The sequence below is a fragment of the Oreochromis niloticus genome, linkage group LG20 (genome assembly GCF_001858045.2).
Source record: "Oreochromis niloticus isolate F11D_XX linkage group LG20, O_niloticus_UMD_NMBU, whole genome shotgun sequence".
Classification (NCBI taxonomy): domain Eukaryota; kingdom Metazoa; phylum Chordata; class Actinopteri; order Cichliformes; family Cichlidae; genus Oreochromis; species Oreochromis niloticus.
The window spans coordinates 3099306-3120633 of record NC_031984.2 but is presented as its reverse complement, the minus strand read 5'-3'; the positions used below and the strand labels follow the sequence as shown (position 1 = coordinate 3120633).

Here is a 21328-nt window from a genome sequence, read left to right as displayed (position 1 = left end):
GCTTTCTTCTTCATGTATCAGCCCCACCCAAACAGGAAGCAGCCCCGATAACCCCCCAACACATTAACTAACGATTTAAAATTACCTAATGAAAATTAAAACTGTAGACTAAAACAGCCTTAATTTTATTTACTGTAGAGACCCTCTTGTATACATGTATACGGGCCCACTCTAAACTTTTGTTTAATTTAATGTTTGAGCATAAGTTTTATTGTGTGCTGTTTTATTTTGAAGGGTGCCACACCGGATGTCTTGAGCTGCATTACTTTCGTATTTGACATAGCTGTGAGTAAAAGGCGTAGCTAGTAAACACCACAGCAGACGTCAGAGGCCGAAAACACCGACTGATTAAACCCGTGTCCCGGTACATGTAAAGCCTACCGGTGTGTTTGGTTCTCCCGGTGCCGTCCGTGGTTGTCATAGTGACTGTCAGCCTCCAAAACAGCAGAACCGTCGGGCGTTAGCCAGCCAGCTAACAAGCTAGCATAGCCATCAAGCCGTAGCAGCATCAGTCGCAGCTAGCATTAGCATTAGCAGCAGAAGACAAAGATGATAGCGCTTATCAACAAGCTGCTGGACTGGTTCAAGGCGCTCTTCTGGAAGGAGGAGATGGAGCTGACCCTAGTTGGGCTGCAGTACTCGGGGAAGACGACCTTCGTTAATGTGATAGCGGTAAGGCTAATTTTTAACTGCTAGCAGATGTGCCAGCTGTCAGTTAGCATCTGGCTGCATCCATTGTTGTTCTGCAGCGGTGAGGTCAGCTTGTCTCCAACAGGAGTCGATAAGGTGGCTGTAAAATCAGTTTCTGCACAGAGCTGCAGCAGCCTTCATGCTCCCCCCTGTGATAGAAGCTGCTAACGCTTCGCATGAAGCCCATGATCGAGCGATAATTTATCACAACTGCTTTTACATTTGCACCGGTGGGCTTTGGACAGAAGTGAAGGCCACCCTTTGGGACTGGACTGTCATGCTTGGTGCTGTTATCGGGGCCGCTGTTGAGACTTTCATGTCTAGTGATGATGGGCGCCCCACCAGCCCAACCCGACCCTGCCCAGCTCATGTCAGAGTGACCTTCCCTGTCTCGCACTAGTCACCCCTCCGTCATACCTCATAAGCCTCCTGTGCTGCCCAGTAACATAGTTAATGATTGAGTGACCTACTAACATATATTGTCCTTAACTCAGTGAGGTTTCCTTGGTTGTGTTTTATTGATTTTGACACCATCATTTATTATTCTTATGGCTCAGATTCTTTTATTGATTCACCATCAGTTTTCTGTGTGACAGATATTAGATCTGCACAGGTTTTCACTTCTATTATCTTTGAGTCTGAAGAAGCTTTATAACATACCCGAAAAAGGTGGGCATGGTTTTCAGATATGCAAATATTAGTTCCAAAAATCTATTAGTTTGAGCTATTTTTTCTCATGAATGCTCTTCTTTCCCTTAAAAAAAATTAGAAGAACAATGTTCTGTTAAGTTTATATTCACAATTTATATATGTTCTCTGTAGTTTCACTGTAGTTTTTGTTTAGGTTTAGTGTTAGCTATGTTTGTTTGCTTTGGGGGGGGGGGGGGTCAACTTTTTGGAAGCCAACTTTGTGGCCTTCCTGATTTCAGACTTTTCTGTGACCTGCTGATATTTTGCAGATTCAGCTTTTCTTTCTACGAAACTATAACTGAAAACATATCAAAACAAAAATCAAGCTTCAATGGTGTTTTCATAACAACAAAACTGATTTAACTTTATAATGGCCAAGCTGCTGTAGCTGGCTCTGAGCTGTGGATATCCTTATTTTACATATATATAGGTTCAAAGTAAGTGTTAAAATACAAAAGTAACACTTAGGATACTTCCAGTATGTTTTATTTTAGTGAGAACTCAATATTGTTTTTGTCTTTTCCAAAAGTCTTATTTTTATTGTGGTTATCTGAACTGTTGTTTCACACAAAGTGAGTAGCTAAACCTTCCAAATGAACTTTACCAGCCAGTGGATGATGCCAGAGTTACTCTCTGCACCTTTATGATATAGTCTTTGTATAAAGTGTACTTGGCGTCTTTTTTCCCCCCATTTTAAGATTGTGTTTTAAGCTTTTGGACCCAGTAAAGTCCTGTGATCTTTTAACCATTCACCAAGTTAATGTAGCATGAATAAGTAAATATCTGCAGACTACATGTGTTGCACTTAAATGCAGTGTAGTCACTGATCATACTGCAAGCATGAAGCTGCAGCATGTGTGTCATGCATAACTGCAATATGATGCATTTTTTATCAGCATCAGTAACTGTAGGTTTCTTTGTGTTTTTCAGTCTGGTCAGTTCAGTGAAGACATGATTCCCACAGTCGGATTCAACATGAGGAAGATCACTAAAGGCAACGTCACCATCAAGGTCGGTAGCTCCGTTTGCTGCCTTTGTCATGTGTGCTTTGTGGATTCTTTTTTTCAAATTAATTTGAAACAATAATCCATAAAACATGTATTTAACATTATAAGGAATTAAATTAGATATTTAAGGCAATCTGGTTTACGATGCCAAAAATAATTTACATTAAAAAAGATTTTACAAAACAGCTTTTTGTTTTTTCTTTTGTTTTGTTTTGTTTTGTCCTCAATTTATAATTCATAGCCATCATTCTGGTCTCTCTTGCTGCATTGAGCATGTGTATGACAAAAGAATTTCCCTCGGGATAGGGCTGGGCGATATGACCCAAAATTCATATCTCGATATTTTTTAGCTGGATGGCGATATAAGATATGTATCTCGATATTTTTTCAAAGCCATGAAGTAAGAACAAAAAGAGAGTTCTTAGTCAAAGCTGTGTCCCAGATGTCACACAGGCACTTTTATTAACATACAGCATAGATGTACATGAAAAAAACTACTCAAAAATAAATTATGAGCATTTATTAAATAATGATGCTCCATAAATAAAATAAAACTATGTTGTTTTGTGCATAACAAAGAGCTCACAATTGTGCAGTCAAAATGTAAACTAAAAGACGCTGAACATAATAACATAGACAGATTTCACAGCTGCTCTGTTCCCAACTTCTACTGCGTGACTGACAGCCTGGAGTTTGAAATCCGCTTCGTAACCATGTCTCTGAACAGGTGCCATTCATGGTCCTTATACACACACAATACGGTAATATTACGTTGAAGCACAGTACGTATCACTCCGCGAGGCTCCTCGGTAGCCGTAATGCTCCGACAATCCATCAAGCGGTGCAGCTCCGTAGCTTAGCAAAGTCGGACTAAAACATTTTTTGACAGATTGCTGAGCGCTGTGTATCACATAAAATCGGTTTGTAGTCATCAAGCACAACCAGAATTCATACAAAAGGCGCGCAGTCAACTTTTGAGAAAATGAAAGGATTTTAGGCTGTGCAGCCCCTCTGGGCTGCATGGCGTTAGCGTGGTTAGCTCGTTAACACGTTGACGCCGTCCAGCCCCACACACGGGGCGATGCGCGGTAACTCATTAACGGAGATTTGCCGTGTCCATCTTGTCACTGCCTGCAGGTGAAGCGATGGGGGAGGAGGGGGAGTTGTGTTCAGTGAAGGAGAGGCGAGGTCGAGTAACGTTGCGTAAAGACAAAAGTGGACGAAAGAGAGGCAAACTTGCGGCTCCGCAACTATAATTATAACGTAACACAGGCTATATCGATATAAAGGATATTGTCACATCTTATATCTCTTATAAAAATATATCGATATTTTTAAAAAACTCGACATATCGCCCAGCCCTACCTCGGGATCTTATCTTATCTTAATATTATACACTATATGTGTCTCAGCTGTTCCAATAACCCTTAAAAAACAGCAATTTTAACAAAAATAATAATATTGGCATTATTTTTACTTTTTTATCAGTATTGTTACTTTTGTCTTTTAATTTGTAGTTTATGTTAAATTTGTAGTTCTCACTTAGTTTCTTCTTCCTTGTGTTTGTAGTTGTGGGATATCGGCGGTCAGCCTCGGTTCAGGAGCATGTGGGAGCGTTACTGTCGAGGGGTCAGTGCTATTGTGTAAGTCCTGGTTTCATTAACTGAGATATTCCTGACTATAGAACCTGCTGAATTTAAAAAGAAAAAGTTCAAGGCCTGAGCTGTAAAACTGCTGTGGGTATGAGTGGTCAGATTAATGAACACATGTTAGAAAAACCCTTGAAACTGATCTTTAGAAATGCAGGCTTCTCATATTAACCCAGTTGTGTTGTTGAGATATGACAGGAGCGCTGCAGTGAATGTGGGTCAGATTTGAAGAACCAACGCTGGTTTGCAAATGCAGCTGAGATGCAGTAACAGTGATACTGAAATGCTCCCAAAGATTTTCATCAATCTTGATATCTTAAAATGTGAAGTGCAGCAAATTTTATTTGTCAAGTTGATGACTTTTTACACAGGTTTTCCATATACTGCATATTAACCATGGACAGTCTTAGCAATTAGTCCTTTGTCATTTTGGAGTGTTTTAGTGACCGTGTTTAGATGAGACGATGGAGTACTTAGTTACCAGTTAATGCAAGCAATCCATAAACTGTCACGTTTAACACAAAGATACCCACTGTCCTGTATTATTAGCAGATCAATGAAATGATAGAATTATTGCTGAACAGATTTTTAGACGCTTAACTTCACATCGAGTCATGATATGTCAAATAATTTCATTAAAGGCTGCTATAGGCACCAACAACAAACCATGGTCAAGAGGCTCATTTCAGTCATTGGAATCAGTTGAAGCCCCTAATTATTCTTACTGGACCTCGTTTTTCCTCTAGTGGACCTTAGAGGAACAAGAATTTTTCTCCCAATTTTGTGTTGACTATTTTTCAGCCCTCAACCTTCCCACTTAATTTTGTCTTGCTTTTTCTTTTTTCCCGTTGCAGTTACATGGTGGATGCAGCGGACCCAGAGAAGATTGAAGCCTCCAAGAATGAACTCCACAACCTGCTGGATAAACCGCAGCTGCAGGGGATTCCTGTAAGAACAACAAACCCAACTGACCCGAGCAGAGCGGAGCTTTCCCACTGAGCCCGACTTACACAAACACAAAGCTGATAGCAACACATAACATGATGCACAACATGAAACGGGAACCAGCTGAACCTAGGAGAAGCTAAACAGACAGAAGAGCAGTTATCAAGCCACCAGACGAAATGAGGGGAGAGCACATTTAAGAAATAACCAGGGTTAGCTGTTTGAATTACATAAAGCTCAGGCCTTTTCCATATTTACGCAGGTAGTTTTTTAAAACTAAAACAAACAGCAGAGAAAAGTGAAATCTTGTGCTGTCCAAAGTAATGTGCCTGTGTTTTTGCCTTGAATACAGCAGTTTAAAAGTGATCAAATCAGAGTTTAAGTCTGCTGTTTACAGCTGCCATTTAACAAGTAAAACTAAATATTGCAATATGTTCAGTTGATGTTTGTTCCACCTGCGTCTCCAGGTTTTGGTTCTGGGGAATAAGAGAGACCTACCAGGAGCTTTGGATGAGAAGGAGCTCATAGAGAGGATGTAAGTCCACGCCAACACACTGACTCTCACTTCTGACTCAGACCTGATGTTCCCCTGTGGAGTCGTTTGGTGCATTGGTTGTAGTATCATCACACTCAGTGTCCAAAATTAACTTTTTCACTGAATGCCTAAAAAGCATCCAGTGAGCAAACATTTTTTTCTCAAGGCAAAGCAACCTTTTGATGTCACATATTTTTTTTTAATTTCTGTACACTTTCATACATCAATATTTGATGAATTCTAGCCTGAAAAAAGAAGTTAAATTCAAAATTCTTCTGAATGGAATACATTTTTCTTTGACCTTGTGTGTGTTTGTGTTTCTGATCAGGAACCTGTCGGCAATCCAGGACAGAGAGATCTGCTGCTACTCCATCTCCTGCAAAGAGAAAGACAACATTGGTACAACACAAACACACACACATGCTCATAAATTTAAAAAAATGTATGTTCTTTGTGCACTAGCCCTAAAGTTATGTTCAGAACAGTATTATTATTTTGTGGAAACAAAACAAACATATCATTACATTTCCATGCCAAATTGAAGTTACTGGCAAATAAGTTAAAACCAGCATAAACCTAAAAGTCAACCAGCAAAACACTCAGTGTCTACTAAATTGCACAAACATGTGTACATGTGTTTGGCTGATAACTTTTGTCTCTGCTGAACGCAATGAAATCCCTGAGAAACATTAATGAGACCACAGAGACGGGAGGTTTGTTCAGAATACAGTGCTGATAGCAAATCTTTAACTTTGGTTTCCATTAAGACACGTGCTATGTGAGCGTAAACCACAGAAACAATAGCTTGTGATGGTAAGTTGTTAAAAAATGTTTTGATTTTGTTATTTTGAATGAACGAGTAAATTTCATTCATCATTTAACACGAATTTAAGGACATCAAAGGATGTTGTAGTTACTTTCATAGTGCTGTCGGGCTATTGAAAAAAAGCACTATGAAAGAGTTTGTTTAGACAATTATTACCAAAAAAAATAGAAAAACTGTCAGTGTTAATGAATATAATATAGATCTTCATATTTATTTTATCCATCCATTAATCCCTTCTCTTACGTTTATCCAGTTCAGGGTCGCGGGGCCACTGGAGCCCATCTCAGCTGATGTGAATGTGAGAAAAAGAAAGCTTTGACTTTTTATGAAAGCACATTGGGGACCTTATTTCTCACAGTCCCTGTAGCATCCCTGTAATATGTCTGACACAAGTTTTTACATCTCAGTTATTAATTACGAAACGTCAAGTGCTAAGAAGTATCATGAAACCAATTATTTCGTACTCATTTTGTAAATAATATAGCAGTTGATGATGAGTCTGTGTTTATCAGGCTAAGGTGGAGTCAGAACAACAAAAGAAAACACATGTAGGAAGAATGCGACTGTGCGACAATGACATCAGTGACAAGACAGGAAAACTGGTGAACAGAACTCAGAGAGCACTGGTGACTTCAAGCTGTAAGCGTTCAAAGACTCCAATAAATATTTACACCTTACCATATTCAGTACAAAGTTTGCCCCCTTTAACTTCAGATTAAACACCATTATAATCAAAAGAAGATTGATGGTTCCATCCACAGTCATTTAGTTTTAGTAGTATGGCTCATTTATGGGTCGTCCACATCCTTTCAGGCAACAGCATGAAAGGAGGAACTGGGGTTGCAAAGTGGCTTGCAGATGAGTTCCTGTGGGCAGGCTGAAGGAGCTTCAACAGCTCACTCTGTATATGAGATTTGTCAGCTTAGAAGAGTGGAACCATCAGCAGTCTGAGCTTACATCATGGCCAGCCTGAAAATTACACGGTTTTCAATTAGTGTTTACACATATAAAAACATGTCAAAGAAACGAGTTTCAAGCCAAGAGCTAAAACTGTAAGTTGCTCTTTACTTTTTTTGTGTGTTCTCTGGTTTTTTTTCACACACTTCTATACAATGCTGACGTCACACCTCTCTCTTCAGACATCACTCTTCAGTGGTTGATCCAACACTCCAGGACTAAGAGGAGTTCCTGAGAAATGACACGTTCCCAACAGTACAGGCCAAGCCCACCTACCCCAATACCTCCCAGCTGTCCTCTCTGTCATCTACCCGTCTTAATACCACCCAACCCCAGTTACCTGAACCCCTACACCTTTGGATGCACTGATACCTCTTTGTTTTTTGATGAAGTATCATAGCAGGTTGAATACATCAGAAACCAAAGCAAAGCCTTTTTCCTTATACAGGCAAACACATTTAACCTTCCAAATAGGGGTCAAAAGTTATCATGATGGTTTATCTTGTGAGATATTTAAACACAGAATTAAGGATGATAGTTGAGTTCAAGAGATCTAATGTTTGGATGCTCTTCTAAATATTTTTTGGTTATGTCCTAGTAGAGTAATCATTCCAACTCAACAAACATCATCTTTGAGGTAGAAAAAAATGATGACAACCAATCAGTACAGTTCCAGTAGAACTTTGCATTGACAGTCTCACCACTGGGATAAATTTACAGTGCAGAACTCAATTAATTTTCTTTTTGTTCCTCACATTGCACACTTCCTTCAACTTGGAAACGGTGAACTCGAACTGAAAACTGCTCATTAGTATCCAGAACCTACCTCTCATCATCGGCAGTCTGCAGTTTGCATTGAAATCGAAGCTGATGTTGTTTAAACTGCACACAACAGACAGTGTAAGTCATAGGGGGACTTAAAGAGTGTTGTGAACATATCAACTGCTCTGAGAGCTTTCTGCACATGGCCGCAGAACTTCCCCGTGTGCCCTGATGCAGCCAAAATCAGCACAAGGCCAAAATAGTCCAAACAAACAACCATTTTGTTTCATTAGGCAAACTTTGGGCTGCTTGCGTGTGTCTGCAGAAGGATCTAGATGGTCTTTTCCTGGTTCTTCAAAGCATTATTCAAAGAAGCATTATGTAGACTGCCGACCTGTATTGTTCATGTATGAAGGCAGACACATTAAAACCTGTAAGTACTGTGCATGATTGCATGGTAAAAGACGACTGACAGCAGGAAAAGTGGTATCTGTGCATCTTTACAGATTCGCACAACAGCCGCCATCTTTACCTAATTTTAAACGATCAAATGTTTTTCAGCCATTTTTAGTCTTAATGATCAGGAGAAACTGTTATTTTTGATTAATGGCCATAAAGACACAAGTTAAGCATTATTAGCTGGTTAATGGGTGGCTGTTGTGTGCATCTTTCCTAAAGATTTCCCATGAGCCTTTTCAGCCCCCTCCAAATGCTATCACCACAAATCATTTATTTCTTCTCGTCTTTCTCCCATTTTCCCGTTCTACCTCCATATCTTCCATCCTTCGTATAATCCTGAGAACCTCCTCTTCGTCCTCCTTCGTCTGTTGCAAACTGCTTCTCCTCCTCTGTATTCCCTCTCTGGCAAGGACTCCCTTCGTTCTGTCCTTCCTTGTCACCAAGCCCCGCCCCTTGTCGTCTCCCTCTCTCTCTCTCTTGCAGAGCGAGGGGTTAAATACCTTTTTATTGCACTGTTAATTTTGTTTTTTGTAAGATATTAATAATGAGAATAATGTTAATAATCTTCTTATTGTGACATAACCTGATCTGTCCAGACTTAAGGAAATGGTACTTTAACTGAAGAAGTGTTTATGTTCATATCTCTGTGATAAGCTTTTATTTTGTATTTGTTTTTTTGCTTCTTTTTTTTTATTGTTGTTTTTTTGACTTCATAAGTCGAGTATGGTTGTCTAACTAGACTTCAATGTTTACTGCTCTGAAATGTCTGCTGATTGGACAGCGGGGGTCATGTGATCACATGCAGCAATCACATCATGTTGGCCAAAATGAAACCATGTAGTTTGCTTGACTTGGAGAAACCCTCACGTATCAGATTTTTATTTTAAAGTTGATCAACTTCCAAGTTTTTATACACTTATTTACCACATTTCACCTTAATAATACCTCACATCAGATTTGACAATGTGTTATTTGAAATCACCACAAAATGGCATCATAAATATCTCCCATATTCGTTCATCTGACTGCAAATATGGATTAAAAATTATTTGTTATTTTTATGCACAGAAAGGTCTGAAAATGATCAAATTCCATCGAATGAACATAAACAAAATTGAACTGAAATTGGAAAGAACTAAAGTTTTCACCAGAAACTGGACATAATTGCCAGTTTTTATTATTTTAAAATCAAAACAATATTCCTGTTCACTTTTTTAATATCATGTTCATAATTAGAATTCAGTCATTATACAAATGAACTAAAATCAGAACATGGTTTAGAAAGTTAAAAATTCAGTTTGCTCTTTAGTTTCCAAGTTTTGATTACACGTTTTGCAAATGAGTCTTTCACATTTACTTGCATAGTTATTTTTTTTTTTTTGTCTATTTGGTCATAGTTTTGCATAGTAAGTCTTGAAATCGATGCTTTTTCTACAAATCATGCACACATCGTTTCTTTTGACTATTGGGAGCTGTGAACGTCCACATAAACTCTCTACAGCAAATGTTTGTATTTATATTGAACACAACAAGAGGACTTTATTTTGGGTGTTGCTGGTATCAAAATGATGCTACACAGAGATATCACTTTACTCTTATTTGTATAATTTATATTTATATGTTCAGTTGGTGCTCAGCTAGCTGCACTTGACCTCTAGGCTAATGTTGAACCTTTAGGTGTCTAGGCACAGGGTTGACAACAAGTTATCACATAATTATGTCAAGTCACAGAAGGTGGTTGGAAGGTCTCTCTCCCAAAATGGTTTCCATAACGTAGCACTGGAACACCCTTAACATTAATATTGTTTAGGCATGTCACGTCACCTGTTTGTCTCATTTGGATTTCATTTTGGTCAACTCCTGTTGGATCACATGACATCCTGGTCCTGGCAGCAGCCAATCAGACAGGAAAAGGAAGAAGCATTACCTGTTTGTTCTGTAATTCGGTTGCTTTGCTCAAATATGGTCAGACTGTCAGCAGTGCACACACCTGCTTTACACTGTCGCGACAAACAAGGTTAGTCTGCCTTAAAATTTTAGGTAAAGATTAGCCTGTGTTCCTGTGACACAAACATATAGATCTTAAATGTTGCTGAAATTGGAAAAAAAAAACAGGATTCAAACAGCCCTCTTTGCTAACATTTTCTTGGAAATCCAGCCAAACCTTTTTTAGATGCCCTGCTAACAACCAACAACACAAATTAATCTCAACACCTCTTTTGTGGCAGTGCAGTCACAGGAGGTCAAGTGGTTCTGTTAAAAGTGCTTGATTCGTCCAAACATCAGTTTTAATTCCAGTCTTAAATAGCACCTTAAATGGTGATTGTTAAGAATTCTGTTGGCCCAGCTGAAAATCTCTAGAATGGAAGTTCCAACAATAAAAGATTGTGCTTCCAAGGAACTCCACAGATCACGTATGCTTCCGAGAGGTTTGCTTGGTAGACGTATGACACTGCACTCTTAAAAATGCCGACTCAGGAAATCAAGATTGAATGTAAGAGGGTGCAAGATACATGCTCCCATGCCAAAAAACAAAGACTGAACTCTAGTTTTTAGCAACTCTGTTCAAAACCCCTGAGAAAATTAGCTAAGCGCTACCACCAGAAAGCTACACTGGAAGCTTGAGACAGTGCAGCCCTTTGAGGTTGAATCCAGGCAACTCCATGCAAAACTTAGAAGAATGTGAGGTTAAAGTTATACAGATATTATTACCAGCGGTATCGCTAAATCTGCAGTTTGGCCTTTTTTATCCCGACAGTGTAAAGCTGCCTATTTCTTAACAACCGCCCAGAGCCAGCGATCTGAAGGAGCTGTGTTCGTGAGCTGGCAGCCCCAGTAGGTGCAGTATTTTCCTAACCAACAAACAGTAAGCACAACCAGCGCTAGAAAAGAGAAAACTGAATCTCCCTCAGCCTCAGAAAGCTCTGTTTGCTCTCCAGCTGCTCCGGGTTCAGGTTCTGGTGTTTTCTGAACCAGACAACAGTTTCTGACTTTGTCCACTCGAGATCTATCAAGCCAGCAAAGTCTTTTCTTCTTTTTTTTCTGTTTAGTTATTGGAGCCATCAGACAGACTTATCTGCAGAGGGGAATTTACAGTAGAGTCTCTCCGTCTTTTACTTTTTATTTGGGAAAATGGACAGTCTATACCTGAACAATGGAGATTCATCGTTTCAGCTCCACCTCGGCTCGTAAACTCTGAGATTCACCAGCCACGTTGACTAGTTTACCAGCCTGCCAAGAGTCCATTAAGGCAGATCAGCACCATTCAACAACAGCTGTTGGTTCTTTTTTGTCCTTGTTTTTCTGAATGTGTGAAACTTCAAATCCCCCTGCAGGTCTGCTCTGATTGGCTCTGGCCTCTTCTGTTTGCATGCTAAGGACAGGGATTATATATCTGTGGGACCTGATGATGTAAATGCATATTTTGGTGTAACTTTACCATAAAATGGCCTTAATCCAGTGTGTCAATTTGAGTATTAACCATCAGAAAAGTAAAGCAAGTGCACAAGGGGAAATGTAGGTAAAACAGTGCAATAAAGTATTGACATGTGCTTAAATATTGTGTTTTTATGACTGAGGAGAATCACACAAAGCTTGCAGTGCTTTTCCTACAGGTGAATACACTGGAATATGGTCACTGGGATAGAAAGTTGGACCTGATTTTTGTTTTTTTGTTGTTTTATATATGGCAGATAATCTAGTGTAGACCAGTGATCCTGCATGTGCAAAACAATTGTGCAGGATGTGTTGTAAAATGTTTCATGGTCATCTTGTGCGCTTACGTTCAGAAAGCTGTCAAGATTTCTGCATAAATCAGCAGCAAAAACCTGAAAAATCCACACCCTAAAACATGTAAATGGTAACAATGTTGCACTTTTCAAACCAAGCTTTTTGTTAATCTTTCAAAAATTACTGCAAATACTCTCAATTTTTCGTTATGTGTGCACCCAGTACTGCAAATCCTTTTCATCAGGGTTATAATTTTACATTTTTTTGTAACTTATTGATTTATTATAAGTGAAACAGCTTTCACACCACTTCAACCACTTTAAGAGTTAACGTTGTAACCTTCAAGAAAGAGAAACGTACCAAAACAAAGTAAACTAAAATTCAGCGATGCCCTAAGGTTTTGGTTTTTGGTTTTAAGTGAAGCCGACTCTAAAGAACAAAACCCGAAGCGTCTTAGACTCTGCTCTGATGCTGACTGGATTCTTTGTGCTCATGCTGCTGATTCTGTTGTTTTGTGTATCAGAGTTTGCACATGCAGGATGATCACAGTGAGACAGCCTGTCATTTTGAACCTGTTTGTACATTATTGTTTAATTAAGTTGATATAATGTGTTTTAATAGAAACATGCTTGTGTATGATACTAATTAAAAACTATGGCGAAATGTGATACATTACTTATTTTTTTTAACCAGATTTTATTATATTTGTTTGTAACTAACTATATATATATATATATATATATGTGTATGTATGTATAAATAGATGGATAGATAGATCCAACTGTGAATAAGTATCCAGAGAATAAGTAATCCTCTAGGTCTGCCTCAGAGTTTGCTCACAGTTCAATCAGACATTGTCTGAGCTAAGGTAATTAAATATCCAGCTTTAAGGGAAGCATTACTTTTTTCTTTATTTTGTAACTATTTATTAGCTTAAACAGGCATATAAAGTACGACGTAACTGTAAAATTAAAAAAACTTTTACTACACAGTTGACTGAGAGCTTCAGACTATAAACAAACTGTCAAATTCAGAACTGACTGAGCCAATCGGGAAGCAGTATTGTCTGTGACATGTTGGAAGAAACCAGTATATCCGATGGAAATACTGCAGTATACTGATGAGACAGCAGGGGGCAGTGTGTCCTGTCAGTTAATGTGTCTGAAGAGTGTGTGTGTGTGTGTGTGTGTGTGTGTGTGTGTGTGTGTGTGTGTTAGTTAGGTCAGCTTTCGGGTCAGATTCAGACTAATTTGTCACTTGAGCAGCAGCAGCTGAGCTCAGCAGTTCAGCTGCTCTATGACAACCATGATCGCAGTGAGACCGAAGGCTGTGGGCTGCTCTGAGGCTGCAGACCACAGAGAAACAACTGAAAACAGCAGTCAGACAGCAGATGTTGGCACAACTGATGTGAAATGTATCTGCTGCTGTATTTTTACAGACAGTTCCCACGATAAAATAAATGACTTGTGGTCAACACTCATTATAATTTCCAAAACATTACAGGGCTGACATACTGGAGGTATCGGAGATTTATAGCAGTTAAGATCTGAAATGATTAAAAAGACAATGATTAATGAAAATGTGATATGGTGCAACTGCCAGAAGATGTTTTGTAGAATTTCTGTAGTACCCTCTACTGCCACTAGGTGATGCTGCTTACTGTTTAATAAGAGGGCATTCCAGGTGGGTGTATAAAGGGAATTTTACTGGTAAATAGCTGCTGTCAATGGCAAACTAAGAAGTTAAACATCTTTATTTTTCTCTGTTTTGGGCTTCTCTTTTTTATTTTATTTTTGAATGATTGAAACCCCCAATCAGTGGACTAATGATAGCTAACGCTAGCTTTCCCATTAGAGCAGATAAATTCCTAAATATCTTATGTAGAAAATTCCTGTGTTAAGAGCACAGACAACATAAAACATCTGGGTTGGAAAATTGAAGCCAACGAGGAAGTGCCTTAAACTTGCTTTGTAGCCTTAACCCTGCATTCTCTGTGATGGCCAGCAGAGGGCGACTCTCCTGGTTGCAGACAGAATTTTATAGACGTCTGTGTGGAAAACAGACTCCAACTCCCTTGCTCATTGTCCTAAATAAACACTTTCCTTACGAGATTATGAGTTCCAGCTCTAGTTTCAAATCATGTTTAATACAACATGAAGTTCATTTTAAAAATTATTGTATGACAGATGGACATTCAACAAAGCTCTTAGTTTGAAGCCTTTCGAATCCCTCCACCACGGCCTCCCGAGGAATGTATGGTTGCATCACGCTAGCAGCTCTCTTACCATTCAGGGTTTTATTTTGGTGGTTAAGTGACAGTTTAGAGGAGAGAAAAAGCAGTGTGGAGCTCCGTTTTCTCAGCGATTCAAAAGCAGACGGACAAAAAAAGCAGAAGAAAAGAAGCTGAAAGGGAAAAAAGGAAAACGCTGGTCATTTGGTCATTTGGTTGTGACGTGATCGCACTGATAAAAACTCCCAACTAAGTCTAACCTTATCCTCATTTCTCCTTCTCTGCATCCATCCATTCCTCTCTCCGCAGACCCTCCCTCCGTTTTTTTCTCTGAGCTACTTGTCAACAAGTGGGCAAAACTTCTTTCATAGTGTGAAGTAAGTGTGTGTGTGTGTGTGTGTGTGTGTGTGTGCGTGTAACTACTTTTATTCCAATCGACAAAGAAGCAGGCCTCACAGTTTCCTGTCTGCAGTACAAGGTGGTCCCACCAGTGTGTGTGTGTGTATGTGCACGTATTTGTTTCCAGTGAGAGTCAACCTAGCTCTCCATCGGGGGACCCCGTCCTTGTAGCCATGGCAACATTATCCCCCTCCTCCTCCTAACTCCTTTCCTCATCAGTTTTCCCACAGAACAAAACCAACATTGTGCTCCTGGTTTTCTGTGTGTGTGTGTGCATGAGACATTCAGGTCAGATTAGTTTGTGTTCATTGAGCTTGGACTCGAAGACACACAAATGCACGCACACATCCTCACACATACACGCTTGTTGCTCTTCATTCACTCGGCCTCATCTTGCTGATAAGAGGGCCAAGATTCACACACACACTTTTCCAGAGAAGTTCTCCATATCAGTGGATTTCACACGGGGAGTGCGAGGTTGCCTTTTCAGATGCAAAGTAATGAGGACTATAGAGAAACCTTTTTATGTTACATGCACCGAACATATCGAGTGTCAAAAAGCATTTTTTATGTTTGTTTCCATAACTCTAAATTTATTTGTCATATCATGTGGAGCTTCTGAATTTGGCTGCAAACACTCACTTCACATCAACTGAAATAAAACTCTAATATTTATGCTGTTTAAAAGGTCCACTGTGAGGGCTCAGAGGTTTATCATTAGCCGTATACACTGCTGGGCCAGAAAAAAGGATTGATATTTTATTGGCGTGCATTCATGTTGGCATTGTTTAAATAAACTCATGCAATTTCATATATTTAATTCTGTCCAGAGTTTCTTTCATTTTTCACTGAGAGCTTGTATTGATAATAGCAGGAGTCAGATCACTGCTTCAAGTTTCTCCAGCGCGTCCCAAAGATTGTCAGCAGGGTTACGGTTACTATGTGGACTGGTGGCCAGTCACTGTGTAAAAAAACTGATATCTGATTAGGTGTGATGGGTGCATCACTTCCTCAGCGTCTCTTATTATTATCCAAGGATGCTCATCACTCTGGAATAGAGTACATCTTATTCATCAGACCTGGTGACCCTTCTGAATTACTCCAGAGTTCAGTCTTTATGCTTCCTGACAAGTCAAAGCCCTTTTTTATCATTAGCCTTTCTTTGTCACATTATGTGTGAAAATGCTTTTATTTTCACTTTGAGACAGAGCTGTGAGTTCTACTGTTGATTTGTTGTATCTGATTTTCATCAGACGTTTAAGTGATCATGTTTAGTGAAGATTCTGGCATGTGATGGTTCACCGTCATCCTTCCAGGTTTTAATAATGCTTTGGACCATTCTTAATCCAGCGTTAGTAATGTCAACCATCTGCTTAATTTTTTACTTTGTGAATAATTTTACGCTCACAAAACACAGTAACATCTTTTCTGAGACCGCAAGATGTCTTCCAGCACAGGAAATAGACGCCTTCAATGGAAGTCTCAGTTAAAAATCCAGGTGATGAATTTTGTTGTTTTGGTTAGGATTTATTTAAAATAAATGGGAGCCTTTGTTTTTGGTTTAGAAGACTAAACATTAAGATACACAGTACCAGTTGGTCCCACCTGTGTGTGTGTGTGTGTGTGTGTGTGTGTGTGTGTGTTCTTGTCTAGCTATCTTTGTGAGGACCGAAATCTGCATTCTACTATACTTGTGAGAACCAGCAGTCACTTGTGAGGAGTCAGGGTTACAATTAGGTTATGGTTAGGTTTAGGTTTAGGGTAAGGGTTAGGGTTAGGGTTAGGCATTCATTTTTAATGGTTAGGGTTAGGGTAAGGGGCTAGGGAAACCATTATGTCAATGAGGGTCCTCACTAAGATAGCTGAACGGGGTTGTGTGTGTGTGTGTGTGTGTGTGTAGGTGTGTGTGTGTGTGTGTGTGTGTGGTCAAAGGAGTTTGCAAAGAAAAGCGTCTGGACTTCTTTAAGTTGCTTGAAGACGTTTCACTTCTCATCCGAGAAGCTTCTTCAGTTCTAAGGTCAAATGGCCGAGAGTCCCAGATTTAAACCCAGTGGGAGTATCCCCCCGAAAGAGGGACAAAGGACCCCCTGGTGATCCTCTAATCACATGAGCCAAGGTGTGAAAGCGGGTGTGGGACCTAATCAGCCAGGGTTTCGGGTGAGCTCATTGTGAAACCTGGCCCCACCTTGTCATGTGAATTCCTGAGGTCAGATGGCCCAGGATGTGAGTGGGCGTTAAGGCGTCTGGGGAGGGATCTCAAAACTGGATTATAGATGGCAGACAGTTGGTGTCGTAAACCACCACCTCTGTTCAAAGATGGTCGTTCACAGTGGACATAGATGGCCTCTTTCAAACCATCTGTCCTCTCTGTCCAATATGTGAACATTGGCATCCTCGAAAGAGTGACCTTTATCCTTAAGATGCAGATGGACTGCTGAGTCTTGTCCTGTGGAGGTGGCTCTTCTATGTTGTGCCATGCGCTTGTGAAGTGGCTGTTTGGTCTCTCCAATGTAGAACGTCTTCAAGCAACTTAAAGAAGTCCAGACGCTTTTCTTTGCAAACTCCTTTGACTACGATGGCCTGGATGACTGAGAACCTTCACAGACACGTGTGTGTGTGTGTGTGTGTGTGTGTGTGTGTGTGTGTGTGTGTGTGTGTGTGTAAAATGCCCCAACAGTACTAACACAGTTGAGAGGTCTAGTTTGGTGGAGCTGAGCCCAGCATCTCTGATCTGCTAAAACTCCCCATCTCAACATCTGGCAACCAAAGAGAACTAATTCCTAATGCCATCATCCAGATGGCTGCGATACAGGAAACCTCACATAGTTGTGATAAAGCAGGAAAGTGGCCATAGTTTTTTAACACTGTAAGGTTGGGTGTGTTGACATGATCTCTGGGGTCAAGGTCTCCCAACGAGTTTTATCCTTAGGATCTGTGTTTAAATGCAGTTGGAAATAATAAATGATCATAGTAATTGTTAGCATTACAAGTATGACACATAATACAAACACAAAAATAAGCATGGGCAAAAAAAATAATAATTTATGATCAAAAACCAGATTACCTCATGAAGATGTGCAGAAATCTGTATTTGTCCCTGGTGGTTGGATGGGTGCTAATGTCATTAAACGTAAAAAAAAAAAAAAAGGGGGGGGGGAGTCTTAGATATTTTTTCCCACTCGTATTTATTTACTTATGTTTTGTGGTGCTAATTCTTCCAAAACCCCAAAGATGTATTATTTATAATGACATAATCTTTACATTTTACAGCTAATCCCAGTTTGCTTGTTTTTCTTTACTTTTTATACCATTTTTTTGAAAAATAATAACAACTGTTAAACTGATGGCAGGTTAATCATAAAAAACAGGTACGTAAGTATTATTGTCTCTGCTTGTCCACCATTGTGCTGCTATAAAAATAGAGAAGTTATTACATTACAGCTAAAACTGTAAACATGACGTTACAGTCATGAAATCCCAAACTTTAGTTTAATCATTTAAAAGAAAGAGTTTTAAAGTGCATCTAGAAATGTTGCAGGAAACACACACCAACCTCAACTACCGATGTGGGGCTCGAACCTGTGACCCTCCTGTTATGCAACTGCAGCCAGCAGTTGGTTCCCATCCAGTCTGTCCCAGCGACACTTTCGCATGACCAATGGAGGTCTAGTCGCCCCTGTGTGTGCGTTCATTAGCGAACAGAGGCGGTTTGTTCACTAGTTTGGATCACAGAGGCGAGCCTCTCATCACTGCTAATGAGAACAACATCTCCAGCCTCCTGAAACACTCTGTTCCTCCAACTCTGACTCAGTCTCTCGCTCTCTCTGTTTCTCCACCTCGTTCCACTCTTTCATCCACGAGTCATAAGCAGATTTTAGAGGCACTCAAATTACATAAACATACCAAATTACATAAAGTTCAGCACCTCAAGCCTCTTTTTTTATTGGTTGCATCCGATAACTGGATCAGATATTGGTCCAGTCCTGACTCAGAAAGCTGGATTGGGTCCTTACGCTCCTAATCGACAGTTTTGTAATTTACACGTACATGTGATGAACTGTTATTGTCATAAACACTCCCATGTTACATGTTAGATAGAGTTCACAGGCAATATTTAATCCAATTTAAGAAGCTTTGAAAATAAGAAAATATATTTAAAGAATTACATTCATTCATTGGTGGGTTTGATTAGATGATTATGGATGATGTGTGTCCTTACATACAGCCTGTTTTTTCTGGTTGTTTTTTTTTTTAATCCTCCGCCTTCGTGTCCGTTTGTCCGTCTACAGGACGTTTACATTTGTAAATACCCTTCTTTGGTTGCTCGGAGTAACCAGGCAAAGACAGGAGAGGAAAGACGCTCACACAGATTACAAAAGAGTTTGAGTTTCGAGATTAAGAGAACTGTGTGTGTGTGAGGGAGAATTTGGGCTTGTATCCCATGGAGACAGGACAGTAGTGAGGCCATTGACATGCAGAGCAGCAGCGGCTCTGCTGCAGGAAAATCCTCCTCACTATTAGACTCTTCTCAGAGAGAGGATCCCTGTACTCCATTTAAAACAGCATGTTGGACAAATGCTTTAAAAGCTTTAATGAGATCCTCAAACCAAGAACTCAGAGAGGAACCAACAACCAAGAAGCTACAATTAGGACCTTTAAATTCTCCACAGAGAAATTCAATACCTGTTTCATTTATATTTATTTGTATTTACCAAAATATGAAGATCTTCTATGAAAACCAATCAAAGAATGCATAAATGATTTGGCACATGCATAAATGTATTACTAATTTGAGCTAAAGTGATGAGTCATTTCACTTTTTACTTGATTATTTGGCTGTTTCAGTGTTGCCTATATGGGATTTGTCGCTGTTGTTTGCTTCACATTGTTGAAATTTTAATGTTTAGTTAAAAAAACAAACCTAAACTTAGACGGACTGGAGATTTTTCAGTGCTGACCTATTAGTGATGATTTGAAAACAGCTGTTGAATCCCAACAAGAATGAAAAGCAAGTTCACTGACCGAACGCTAAATTTAAGAATTCTACAGCCTTTACATATCGTGATCTTCGACAGACCTGTGAATTAGTAAGTTGATGTTTCTGAAATTTAACATCACAAAAAAACACCTCGACCAGTCAGGGTATGTGGAACCAATAGCATGTTGCAAAAAAAAGGACACGGTTTAAAAGGAAAGTGAGAAGGACTTCGAACAGTCCTTCTGACAACTGTGGAAACAACCTGATGGATTTTCAGCTGCTGGACGAGGCTCTGGAAACTCCCTCTCTTTTTTTAATCTTCTCCGGACCTTTTAGTTGTAGCTGTAGTTCTCAGGACCTTATAGTTGAGATATAAGAGACTATAAGAAATACAGTGGCTTGCAAAAGTATTCGGCCCCCTTGAACTTTTCCACATTTTGTCACATTACAGCCACAAACATGAATCAATTTTATTGGAATTCCAGGTGAAAGACCAATACAAAGTGGTGTACACGTGAGAAGTGGAACGAAAATCATACATGATTCCAAACATTTTTTACAAATAAATAACTGCAAAGTGGGGTGTGCGTAATTATTCAGCCCCCTGAGTCAATACTTTGTAGAACCACCTTTTGCTGCAGTTACAGCTGCCAGTCTTTTAGGGTATGTCTCTACCAGCTTTGCACATCTACAGACTGATTCTTGCCCATTCTTCTTTGCAAAACAGCTCCAGCTCAGTCAGATTAGATGGACAGCGTTTGTGAACAGCAGTTTTCAGATCTTGCCACAGATTCTCGATTGGATTTAGACACCAGACAGGTCAGGGATAAAGTTATTGAGAAATGTAAAGCAGGCTTAGGCTACAAAAAGATTTCCTAAGCCTTGAACATCCCACGGAGCACTGTTCAAGCCATCATTCAGAAATGGAAGGAGTATGGCACAACTGTAAACCTACCAAGACAAGGCCGTCCACCTAAACTCACAGGCCAAACAAGGAGAGCGCTGATCAGAAATGCAGCCAAGAGGCCCATGGTGACTCTGGACGAGCTGCAGAGATCTACAGCTCAGGTGGGGGAATCTGTCCATAGGACAACTATTAGTCGTGCTCTGCACAAAGTTGGCCTTTATGGAAGAGTGGCAAGAAGAAAGCCATTGTTAACAGAAAACCATAAGAAGTCCCGTTTGCAGTTTGCCACAAGCCATGTGGGGGACACAGCAAACATGTGGAAGAAGGTGCTCTGGTCAGATGAGACCAAAATGGAACACACCATCCCCACTGTCAAATATGGTGGTGGCAGCATCATGCTCTGGGGGTGCTTCTCTTCAGCAGGGACAGGGAAGCTGGTCAGAGTTGATGGGAAGATGGATGGAGCCAAATACAGGGCAATCTTGGAAGAAACCTCTTGGAGTCTGCAAAAGACTTGAGACTGGGGCGGAGGTTCACCTTCCAGCAGGACAACGACCCTAAACAT

The 21328-nt window shown here is 39.9% G+C and overlaps 1 protein-coding gene across 2 annotated transcripts; it reads left to right on the top strand.

Annotated features, from left to right (window-relative positions):
* Positions 1-232: 232 nt before the first annotated feature.
* On the top strand, positions 233-12917 carry LOC100698319 (ADP-ribosylation factor-like protein 8A). 2 transcript variants are annotated; one of them, XR_270222.4, is made up of 8 exons: positions 233-672; positions 2311-2391; positions 3957-4030; positions 4891-4984; positions 5449-5516; positions 5845-5915; positions 6855-6981; positions 7482-12917. XR_270222.4 is itself a non-coding variant. In XM_003445970.5 (7 exons), the coding sequence occupies exons 1-7, from the start codon at positions 550-552 to the stop codon at positions 7532-7534; spliced, it is 564 nt and encodes a 187-aa protein (XP_003446018.1). In that variant the 5' UTR covers positions 235-549; the 3' UTR covers positions 7535-12917. The 2 variants fall into 2 exon arrangements, 1 of the variants encoding a protein (XP_003446018.1); XM_003445970.5 differs by lacking the exon at positions 6855-6981 and having other exon boundaries at positions 235-672.
* Positions 12918-21328: the final 8411 nt, after the last annotated feature.

Coding starts and splice junctions, on each gene's coding strand:
- LOC100698319 (XM_003445970.5), top strand. CDS start 550: ATGATAGCGCTTATCAACAAGCTGCTGGACTGGTTCAAGGCGCTCTTC. Junction 2,392..3,956: donor AAGGCAACGTCACCATCAAG/GTCGGTAGCTCC, acceptor TTGTGTTTGTAG/TTGTGGGATATCGGCGGTCA. Junction 5,517..5,844: donor AAGGAGCTCATAGAGAGGAT/GTAAGTCCACGC, acceptor GTTTCTGATCAG/GAACCTGTCGGCAATCCAGG.